The sequence below is a fragment of the Lepidochelys olivacea genome (genome assembly GCF_965140295.1).
Source record: "Lepidochelys olivacea isolate rLepOli2 genome assembly, chromosome: 2".
Lineage (NCBI taxonomy): Eukaryota > Metazoa > Chordata > Testudines > Cheloniidae > Lepidochelys > Lepidochelys olivacea.
Window position 1 is genome coordinate 109,322,108 of NC_140412.1, and position 12,213 is coordinate 109,334,320.

The 12,213-nt window shown below is 42.4% G+C and overlaps 1 protein-coding gene across 1 annotated transcript in view; it reads right to left on the reverse strand.

The window, feature by feature from the left end:
- The window catches only part of E2F3 (E2F transcription factor 3), a 56,901-nt gene that overhangs the window by 11,925 nt on the left and 32,763 nt on the right, over positions 1-12,213 (reverse strand). The window contains exon 2 of the mRNA XM_084621996.1: positions 3,164-3,275. Within this exon, the coding sequence (XP_084478122.1) occupies positions 3,164-3,275 (112 nt within the window). The remainder of the gene's footprint in view (positions 1-3,163; positions 3,276-12,213) is intronic.

Below are 12,213 nucleotides of genomic sequence, written 5' to 3' on the forward strand. Positions count from 1 at the left end.
TGGCTGAAGAGGCGGTATCTGGTACTCAGCTTCCTGGGTTCATCAGTAATCTCTCTGGACTCCCCCCGCCAAATCCTGCAACCTCCCCTGGCCTATTATACCCGCCACCCATGTTATCAGTGGTACAAACAGAGGTTCCATTAGCCTGGCCAACACCAAGTTGAGGTCCGGGGAGGGAGTGGCGGTTGTACCTGGGGGTATAATCTCTCCAAGCCCTGTTGTGCCTCGTCATGAGCAGATCTATCTGTAAAGTCCCCAACTTCTGGAAGATGCCTTTCCCGACATCTGGACGGATGACTATTGGAGAAGGATCTGCTGAGGTGATCCACTAGCTAGTTCTGCAACCCCAGGAGATAGGAAGCTTCGAGATGGATCAAGTGGGCTACTGAAAATTCCCACAAGCAAAGAGCTTCCTGGCACAGGTGAGAGGAATGTGCTCTACCCTGCTTGTTTACATAAAACATCGCTACCGCGTTGTCTGTAAGAACCAAAACACACTTGCCCTTCGGGAGGGGTTGGAACGCCTGGAAGGCGAGGCTCCCTGAGCTCCCTGATGTTGATGTGTAGTGAGAGGCCCTGAATTCTAAAGGACCCCACATGAACTCCCCAGCCCATCGCCGAAATGTCTGTGATGAGAGACATTCACAGTTGGGGGTCTCGAGAATGGGACCCCTGCACACACTGCCCATGGAACCAACCACTAAAGAAGGGAAGCGATCACTAGTGGAGGAAGTGTGATGACCATGTCTATGTGAGGTCGGCCCAGTGCATAGGCCAACCAAGCCTGAAGAAGTCAGCTGCGGCCTCACAGGTTACACCACATAGATGCATGAAGCCATATGAGCTAGGAGCTTTAGACAGTTTTTTGTCATGGTGATGGGGTGGTTTCTGAGGCTTTTATGAGCACCCCTATTGCTCAGAACTGGGCTTCCAGCTCTGGCTTGGACCCAAGTTGAGGATTGCCAGGAAGAATTCTGTCCTTTGACCAGGGGAGAGAGTAGACTTCTGGATATTTATCAACAGGTCTAAGTCCTGGAAAATTGTCTGCATTAACTTTACATTTGTCTCCATCTGGGTCTTGGTCCAACCTCCGATCAGCCAGTCGAGGTAAGGGGAGACCTGAACCTCCCTGGCTGGAATGTTTTTCTTTGGTGCCGGAGATGACATAGGGTGCTGAGGTTCCTGAGAAGCAGAAGCGACATCCGTTCTCGGTGCTGGGGGTGAAGACAGGTGCTGAGACTCTCTAAGAATCACCAGGGCACTCCAAACAGAGGCTGAAGTACTCAGTGCCACAAAGTGTGGTTTGTTAACCTAACTAATTAACTAACTGTTCTAACAAACAAAACTTAACAACTACAATAACGGTAACTATATACACCAAGTAGAAATAAAGTCCACTGAAGGAATATTTGCAAATACAAAGGACGAGGTAGTTTCAGCAACTGCCGCAGGTGGTAAGAAGGAACTGAGGGGGATGCAGCTTGGCGGGCCCCTTTATACTGGCACTATGAGCGTGCTAACCCAGGGGGCACCAGAGCTCGAGCTGACAGACACCACTGAGAGAAAAACTTTCCAGCAGCCATGCTCAGGACAAGCACACACCTACTTTGGAATTGACATGAGCAAGCACTTGAAGAACTACTAAGTAGTATTCCAAACTATTTCTAATATTTGGTGCTGCACACCCTAATTTTGTTGGTCTTGTAATCTTTGAAGATACAGAGAATACAAAACGTTTCAAACTCTTGCATCGGGGCAATAAGCCAGCCAGTAACCAAAAACGGTTAAGAAGAAGAAGATTCCCCTCTGGGCAGATTATACCACATTTGTCCATTATAGGGTTTTTTGCACGTTCTTTCAAAGCTTCTAGTACCAGCTACTCTCTGAGAAGGCTCTACACTAGAAGGATCACTGGCCTGATTCAGTATGGCAGTGTCTGTGTTCCCACATCTAATTGTAAAAGTCAGGCTGTGTCTACACTACGGACCTTATGGCAGAACAGCCGTACTGCTACAGCTCTGCTGCTGTAAGGTCTCTCCTGTAGCCGCTCTTCGCCGGCAGGAGAGAGCTCTCCTGACGGCATAATCAAATAAACCCCAATGACCGGCATTATCTATGTCTGCAGGAGACTCTCTCCTGCCAACATAGCACTGTCCACACCGGCACCTTTTTCGGTGAAACTTACATCGGTCAGGAGTGTGTTTTCTCACACCCCTGACCAACAGAAGTTTTACCAACAAAAGTGGTAGTGTAGACAAACCCTTAGTCAATCTGAAATCTAACCTAGAAGTGGGCACTAGAAGTATCCGGAAATAATTTGAAGAATATTGTGTCTTTCCTATGGAGATATATTCATCCACCCACTCACAAAAGGAGGCAATTTGTATCTAATCCCTTGGCAGATTCAGGGTCTACACAGGGACAGTAGGGAGAGCTAATCCAACTTAACTAAAGATGTGGATTTAAAGCAAATTAGATAAGCCACATTAAACCCCTTTGTGGACAGTCTCATTCAGAATTAAAGAGGCCTTCATTTGGTTTAAATGAAGCTAAACAGGTTTCATGTGGTTTAACTCAGTGGTTCTCAACCAGGGGTAGGCATACCATTGGGGGTATGCAGAGGTCTTCCAGGAAGTACATCAACTCTCTAGATATTTGCCAAGTTTTACAACAGGCTATATAAAAAACACTAGTGAAGGCAGTACAAACTAAAATTTCATATAGGCAATTACTTGTTTATACTGCTCTATATTCTATACATTGAAATAAGTACTGTACAATATTTGTATTCCAATTGATTTATTTTATAATGATACGGTAAAAATGAGAAAGTCAGCAATTCTTCAGTAACAGTGTGCTATGACATTTTTGTATTTTTATGCCTTGATTTTGTAACCCAGTAGTTTTTAAGTGAGGTGAAACTTAGGGGTATACAAGACAAATTAGACTCCTGAAAGGGGTACAATAGTCTGGAAAGGTTGAGAGCCACTGGTTTAACTAAATCTGATTTAAAGGCACACCTTTAGTTAATTTGATTAATTTTCCTGAATGTTCCTCTACAGTCAAGGCCTTTGACTGTTGGGTTTTTAGGAAAAGACATCATAAAGAAAGTCCAAAATAGCTTTAAGCCCCACACCACAGAGCATAACAAAAGTTTCCTTACTTTTTGGACTATCTGGACTTCTTGTTGCAGCTCTTCCTTTTCCTTTTGGGGTTTTTAATCCTTCAGCAAGATACTGGTGACCACTTTCTCCTAGCTCCAGCCTTCGCTTTGCCTGTTAAAAACCAAATTTTGTATTGATGGAGTGTCATAAAAATACATTGCACTTTACAGAATACTGGGGAAGTGTAGGGGACGGACAGACAGAAGAGAACTTTACACAGCAACCTATCTATCTCGGTTCTTATTCCACACTCATCACTGTGGTATGAATGTCTACTGGCACCATAAAATTATTTTAATATTTTACTTAAAGGTCACAATGATGGCTACATTTGAATAATCAAGTAGATCTTTTAATTTTAAAAGAAAACTGAGTTAGGGACATATTTCTAGGATAGTACCGAGCGAAATTTGACTTTCTTGCACTATATGTCAAAGATCTAAAAACATTTCTACCTACCATTGTATTAAGAGTCCTAGTTATAGCACACAGTGTAACATTAAGGGTGAGCTCTCGAATACACACAATGACTTACTTGTACAGCTACATTTTTAGTGAAACATTTTTTTAGGATTCTGTGTATCTTCAGAAGACAGCGCCAAGTTATATTTGTGTAAATTAGATTTTATGTGCACCATCTGACTTGGTAGCTGTGAGAAGTTCATAAATAACAATTATAAACTTCCAGCAATGCTACAATGAACATGGCACCAAGAAGTAAAATGTCCAAGCATGGGAGAAAGAAGGAAATCTGGCCATCTTGGAAGCGTCTGGCCATCATCTTGGATTATTTTTGGCTTAATCAAGAAGAGAACCATTCAGTTTAGCCTACCAAGTGAACTAGAATATATAAAAATTTATTCTGAAACCCAGGCTGGAGAAAATGGACCAGCGACAGCATCAGAAAAAGGCTGTTTGAAGACTGTCTACCCAATGTGTTCACTTATGAAGAAGTAAAGCTGTGTACAGCCTTGCAAGAAATGAGAGATGGCGGAAACTCTTACAAGACTCATCTGCTGAATTAGATAGCAATATAGAGATAGACAGACAACATAAAACATCATCATCAGTGTGAATCCTGTTCCTAGGTACCTGAACTATTAATTTTGGAAGCAATTCCATGTCATGCCATTAGCCACTGAAATTGGACCTGGGGATAGTTGATTCATTATCCTAACAATAAAAGGAGCATTAACTTGAATACACACAAATGGGAAGGTAAAACCCGTTTCTAACAAAATTTGCCTGCATATCTGTTTCCGAAAAATGGGGCTAATGCAACTAGATTTTATGATTCAGAGGACTTTATTTTATTTATTTAAAACAGACAGACAAATAATCTAACACCAAAGAACTAGTCAGATCTGCTCTGGGCCAAAGCAGGACAGCACATCGGTCTGGTATGGAGCTGTAAACAGTGAAATATTTCTTCTGTTTTTTTTTTAATGTGTACATTTTATTACTGTACTGGTTTGTCTCAGAGAGCTCTAAATATATTCAATTTGTATTTACTTTTTGATAACTGACATCTTTGTGTTGGACTCCCTTTGTGAACCTAAGGCTCATTAACATTAGAGTCAAGGCACAGAGGTTCATCTTACCCCACAACACAGATCCACAATTCACAAGCTGCTCTGAGTTATATTTATCTTTGAGTTAAGAGGGTAGGGGACTAATTCACAGATCACATAACTGCAAGTGAGCTATCCTGCATTTCCTCACAAGCACAGACAAAATTATGCTGCTGCAGCCAGACATCCTGAAACAACAGCTCTCTAAAAAGTCTTAGCCCGGTCTACACTGGGGAGGGGGGAAGAGTGTCGATCTAAGTTACGCAACTTCAGCTACGTGAATAACATAGCTGAAGTTGACGTACTTATATCGACTTACCATGGTGTCTCCACCGTGGTGAGTTGACTGCTGCCGCTGCCCCAAAAACTCTGCCTGCGCCTTTCGCGGTGCTGGAGTACAGGAGGCGAAGGAAGAGCGCTCGGGGGTCGATTTATCACGTCTAGACTAGACGCGATAAATCGATCCCCGCTGGATCGATCGCTGCCCACCGTTCCAGCAGGTAGTGAAGACATACCCTTAGTTACCTCTCTTCATCTCAATAGGGCATTAACTCTGCAATGCAAGCCTGGCCATTTAAAGTGTCGTTGTTAACAGAAACATCTCGCTAATAGACTTTAGCCTGTGTGACTGGATTGATTTGACAAAGATATTACACAGAAATGAGATAAAACTCACTTGTTTTTTAAAAATTTTGTTTCTTCATCCAAGGACTCTGGGATGGAGGGAGGCAGGCAGGGAGAGAAAGGGAGACACTTCAGGATACAGGAAAACCAGGCCACAGGGATTGTGTTAAGAGAAGAATGAAAGATCTCAGGAATATGTGGTGGGGAGAATTTTTTTTTTTTTAAAGACAACACTTTATGAAATAACGTAATTATATTATTGAATAGTTTTAAACATCAACACATGTTTTGTGTGGAATGAATTTGCTAACTAATCCTCCTCTCTCTCCTTCCCCATCCCCACAGATTTCGCAAATATTTTTGGAAAAACAATTGAGAGATTTGTAGTGGTCATAGCCACCGGGAGGGTTACATAAGCATATCTAAGAAGATATAGCAAATAGGAGCTTTCTTTAAGGACTTGCCTGTTAACACCCTACAACCTTCTCCTATGAACTTTATATGACTAAGTACCAACCATGATTATTCAAACAGCATCTTTTAGCTGCTTCCGGTAGTACTGCATGTTTGTGTTTTTCAGGAGGTGTTTGAAACAGCAGAATGGTCTTGTCAGTTTCATTAAGCCGGACTGTATGTATACAAAGGCAGAGCAGAACTATGGATCTCTGGCAATTAGTACAGATACGACTTCAGAGAGTTATTTTGGAGAACACAAAAGATTTGTATAGGATATGGAATAAGACATTTAAGAACATTTTCTGGATATTCAGAAGAGTAAAACAGCTTGGTAAATAGGTATTTTAAGAAGCAGTTTCAGCAAATCCTCTTTAGACTGTTTTAATTGGGAGCCAGACATATTACACTTCAGATGGGAAGTTATTTTTGCATATCCCATATTTGATAAAGATCCAAAAATGGTAGAAATAGTGTGTTCTCTCAGTTTCCTCTATTGTAGTAAGTCTGTAGGCCAAGGGTTTCATTGCTCATTTCATTTGACTACTGATTTTGGATGCCTTCAATTTTGTGTCCCCAACTTGAGACACCCTAAAGGAGTCTAATTTTCAGAGGATAGGTATTCAGGATTTTCTGAAATCAAGCGCCCTTTGGAGGAATCTCAAGATTGACATTCAACAATTGAGGCAGATTAATTCAGAAGTTGCTTTTGAAAATCAGATTCTTCATATATTTTTCCAGATCAGAAACCTTGAGACAATTTTAATAATTAGTCTGACACTCCTCTCAGCTGCTCCATATAAAAAGAAATCATTTTTCTTAAGCATTTAGGGACTCCCTTCTGTTTATTTTTCTAAAAAAAAATTAAACCTATTGTGACCAAAAGCACCATTATATTCACACCCTATGCATTACTGTAATAATCTTTGTGCAAAATACGGTTTGTAAAGTATGAAAAAGCTAACACACGGATCATCAATATTCTTGTGTTGTGTATGTACGAAATGCGTATTAAGTTATGAACATGAGCTGAAATTATGACTACAATGTGTTTACCAGACAAGTCTGGGGAGCAGTTAAACCGATTTCTCAACAACAAAGGACAAGCTGGTGCCTCTAGTCAGGTGTTAAAGTTAATTGGCAATCACTAGTCAAGTGGCCAATCTTTGGCAAAAAAGAGGGGCAGAAACAGATAGATCTGCATTTTAGCAAACAACAACATGGAACCTCTTTCACCGAGAGACTCCATGCCTCCTTCTTCACAGCTGGAATTAACTTTATCAAGGAGTAACCCACCAGAAAATGCATTTAAAAGGGTGACTGGACTACAAAAGTGAGGGCCAAAAACACCCCAGTCTCTCTCTGTTTCACCTAAGACAACAAAGAAACCAGCCCTTTGACTTTGGGTGGAGATCCTGACCTGAGAATTTGGTCGTCCATGTTGCTGGGAACCTTTGGTAAGGATCGGACTTTGAACCAAGTCTAGTTTGTTAAGTTTTAGCTACAAAGTGTTTTATCCTTATTTTTCTTGTAACCATTTCTGACTTTCATACCTTATACTTGTACTCACTTAAAACCTCCTTTTTGTAATTAAATAAACTTAACTGTTTTTGTGTCTCATCTGGTTAACAGGCAAATCCTGCCATCCTTTCATGGGCATTCAAGGTCCACAGAGCACGGGAACCTCTATGGTTCCACTACAAGAAGGGACAGGCCAAGAAGAGAATGTGTACAAAACACTGGCCCCACTGTACACTATTGGACATGCTGTGGGGCAGTGCTCCCTCAAGCTGTATTGAAGGGAGTTCTGGTAAAGAAGTTACATTACTTCACAAACTACAAAGACCAGCAATACATAGCTCGCCAGAGCTACCCTTCGCTTCAGCGGGGCAGAGGACACACTGTTTCCGCCATCCTCCGTACAAAACTTGTATACTTGGGTTTTGTGCAAGGGACGAGAATTGTGTCCTTTGTTTTAGAAGTGAAGAAGATAATATTTGACTAATTAGAAAAAGGCAGTTTTCCTTCAAGATCATACTAAGCGCATACTCTTGCACTGTTTTTCATATAGCTTTTCCCATTTCTTTCTTACTAATTCAGTGTAGGCCAATTTTTAACTCGGAAGTTTTCCTATTGACAGAGCGTAAAAAAGCAGCCACAATTTTATCAGGTCTCAGTCAACACATCCACAGATAACAATAGAAGGTCTACCCTGGTCAGCTTCTTTGAGCAGTATTATTGAAGAGAACTCTCCCAAGAGACATGCATGCAGAGAAACCAGTATAGGATAGACCTGCTAAGAACACGGAGGGAACAGATTTTTATTTTTTAAGTCAGGCCTCTCTTTTTGAAGTAGCAGTTTCCAGCCACAGTTAGAGCCAGGTAGATTCTAATTACCTTATTAATCGATCTGCAAATAAACTAAAGACTGCTTGTTTGAAAAAAGGAATCAGCCTCTGAAAGTTGGTCAGTAAGTCTTCAGCTTTGATAGATGCTTACATAAGGTATATAGAGTGCTACTTAAGTTGTACAGGAGCCCAAAGAAACACCCTAGGAATCCTAGTGAAAGCAAGGAAGACTTGATGTAACTGCATATATTAAATCAAGGGAAATTAATTGAAGTGGTGGAGAAGAGAGTTAAAGACAGACATTTGGATCCCTGATGTCCTTGTTAAGGCGTGGTTCAAACACACAGGAGAGAAATTCAACAGATATTCATTCTACAGTACTTGCATCTCTACACTGGGGTCTATTCCCAGCTCTACCACAGATTTCCATTTGTGACACTGCACAAGTTACTTAATATTTATGCTTGTTCCCCAATCTGTAAAATGAAGATAACACAGGCATGCGGACATCCCTAAATCATTCATGCTTGCTTTGCAGGTACTTTGAGACAGTCAAATGGAAAGCACAAAGAGGTACTGCTATATTAGATATTCTTAAAATACTTTATTTTATTATTAAAATACATGAAGAAATGTTAAAGAACTGATGAAAGATGCTAGGTAAAGAAACTCCAGATGTTACTATCATCATAGTGGTCTTTTAAGGTTGGGAACAGACACGAAGAGCTGCTAGACTAAGGTTGTATCCTTTTTTTTCAAAAACAAGTAAAATGATCCCTCCCGCCCCCTGCCCCGCCATGGCTCATGGTAGTACTGAGATTTATCACACTGTGGGGTTCCTGAATGATCAGTGGAGCCCTTCCAAATCATCATCAGATCCAATCAGAAAGAAATAGGGCATTAGGGGCTGAGATTACATGGAGTTCTATCATAAAAAGATCCACCAGAATGAATTACAGGGATTTAGTTATAGTTATATTACTGCATTAATATACGTGAAAGGGCCTGTGCTGCCTCTGGCAGAGCAAGGGGAATTACCCCCCCCCCTTTTTTTTTTTTAAAACAAAGCAAACAAAGTAGCAGCATCCACTGGGGACAGAAATCAAGTACAGTAATACATCTAAAGTAAAAAACAAGGAGCACTCTGAGCTGAAAGATACATTTCTAGTGCCATGCTGCAGATTATAGCCAGGCCCACAAATACCATCTATTATTAAAATTGCCTTACACTTCCATTATTAGCCCCCCTTTTCAGTTATTGATAACTTTGCCAAATTTTAGCCATTTGCTCTGAAATTTTACATGTGGGATTTCTGCCTAAGGCTGGATTGTTTTGGAAAATTTCAGCTAAAACAATTTAGCCTTTACCAAGAATTAGGCTAAGGGAAAATAGGTTTTGCCCATGTTAAATAAAAAAAATTAAAAAAAAAAAGAGAGAGAGAGAGAGAGAGACGCTCTAATACCCCCATGCTTTCAAGCAGGGACATGAAATTTGGCAGGGGCGCGGCCTTTCTGTCAGGGATGTGCCTTTTGCCATCCCTCTGAAAATCCACCCAAATTTGGCCAAATTATAAACCTCTGAAAAACTGCAGTTCACATACGTTAAGTACAGACTTCAGATTTTAGCAGCTACATTCCCTCACTGAGCATGCTCCATCCCCTCACAGCTCCTGCATATACCTGTATTGCACACATACCATCCCCACAGAGCAACTGAGCACACTCCAGCCTAGGGCTACAAGGGCTCAGAAGTATTTTCCCTGTAACTGCTGCTCCAGGCTGGACATCAGAACGGAAAGCAGGGAGCTTGTCTTTCCTTTGCTTTCAGTGACTACTGGCACTCAGGCAGCATGGACAAGAAAATATAGAATCATATAGAATAGAATCATGGAGACATAGGGCTGGAAGGGACCTTGAGAGGTCATCTACAACAGCCCCTTGCACTGAGGCAGAACCAAGTATATCCAGACCATCCGTGATAGGTGTTTGTCCAACCTGTTCTTAAACACCTCCAAAGATGGGGATTCTACAACTTCCCCTGAAAGCCTATTCCAGTGCTTAATTATCCTTATACTTAGAACATTTTCCAAATGGCTAACCTTAATCCCTCTTGCTGCAAATTATTTCTTGTTCAACCTCCAGTGGACATGGAGAACAACTGATCACCATCTTCTTTATCAGGGCCCTACCCGCTGCATCTTTTCTCAAGACTACATATGACAAGTGTTTTGACCTTTCCTCATAGACCAGGTTTTCTGAACCTTTTTTCACTTTTGTTGCTCTCCTCTGGATTCTCTCCAATTTGTCCAAATCTGTCTTCCAAGTGTGGTGCTCAGAACTGGAACCATATTCCAGCAGAAGCCTTGCCAGTGCTGAGTAGAGTGGGGCAATTACTTCCTGTGTCTTACATATGACATTCTTGTTAATTCAACCCAGAATGTTATTCGCCTTTTTAGCAACTGCATCACATTACTGACTCATTTTGTGAACCATTATAACCCCCACATCCTTTTCAATAGTAGAATTGTCTAGCCAGTTATTCCCCATTTTGTAGTTGTGCACTTCCTACATGTAACACTTTAGACTTGTCTTTACTGAATTTCATCTTGTTGATTTCAGTCCAATTCTCCAATTTGCCAAGGTCATTTTTAAATCTAATCCTGTCCTCCAAAGTGGAGCAACCCCTCCCAGTTTGGTGTCATGTGCAAATTTTATAAGCATACTGTCCCTTCCATTACCCAAGTCCTTAATGAAAATATTGAATAGTAGTGAACTCAGGACAGACTCCTGCAAAACCCCACTAGATACACCCCACGAGTTTGACAGCAAATTAGTAGTCTGATGCGATCGGAAAAGGGACAAAAGCCAGATTAAGGAGAGGGAAAGGAGTAGACTAGGAGTGTGGTGAGACAGATGCAGGGAGAGATACTGGAACTTGCTGGGCAAGAAGGCTGGGAGCTGGGAGTGTAGGCTGGGAATAGGACTTGGCAAGGGAAATGGGGAGTGGAACAGAAGCTAGTTGGTTGATGGGAAGAGAAATAGAAGACAGTGATTCAACAAGAGCTATCGGGCAGTGGCAGATTTAACAGTCACCAGGGTCAGCAAATGCTGACTTGGGTTCCTTCTGGTTCCCACGCACAGCCCTGCCATCTTCTCCCAGTGGCTGAAGAACAAAAAGATGGGCCCTTGGGTAGGTTTTATTTATGGGCTCCCCTGAGTGCCCCACATTCAAATAAACTCACTCCTCCCAGCCAAGCTCCAGGCCGTGGCTTTTGCTCTCTTTGGCCCAGGCCCCGCACGATTGCTGCTGTCACTAGAGCCATCACCACTGTTCCCGCCAAAGTCAGAACTGCTGTTGCGGGAGGCAGAGCAGCGAACCATCTCTGCTGCTGCCACCGAAGCTAGAGTCAGAGTTGCCAGGAAGAGTAGGGCACCGATTCATAGAATAGATCATAGAATATCAGGGTTGGAAGGGACCTCAGAAGGTCATTTAGTCCAACCCCCTGCTCAAAGCAGGGGCAATCCCCAATTTTTGCCCCAGATCTCAAATGGCCCCCTCAAGGATTGAACTCACAACCCTGGGTTTAGCATGCCAATGCTCAAACCACTGAGCTATCCGTCCCCCTTCTCCCCTCCCACTGCCCAGGCATATTCCTGCTGCCCGCATTGGAATATGCCTGGGCAGTGGGAGGGGAGAAGTGGCCTCTGACCTATACGGAAGCTCTGCCAATGGCGGTCTCACTCATCAGAATTCATGGCAGAACCACTGTTTTGGAGACCCCCACTTCCGGGCAAATTCAAATGTGAACAGGGGGGACCAGTGCACTGCAGCAGGCTGCAAACAATGGTGGCAGCAGCCATTGTGTGTCTGAGCAGCTCCGAGCCTGCAGGGGCCCTCCAAAGTTCATGGGCCCCTCAACTGCAGCTCCAGCTATTCCCCTGCTACTGCCATCTCCTCCCCCACTTGATTCTGGGGCCCCACCTCACTGAATCCCTGTCATCTGTTACCCCCAACCAACTGGTTTCTATTCCACTCCCCATTTCCCTTACCAA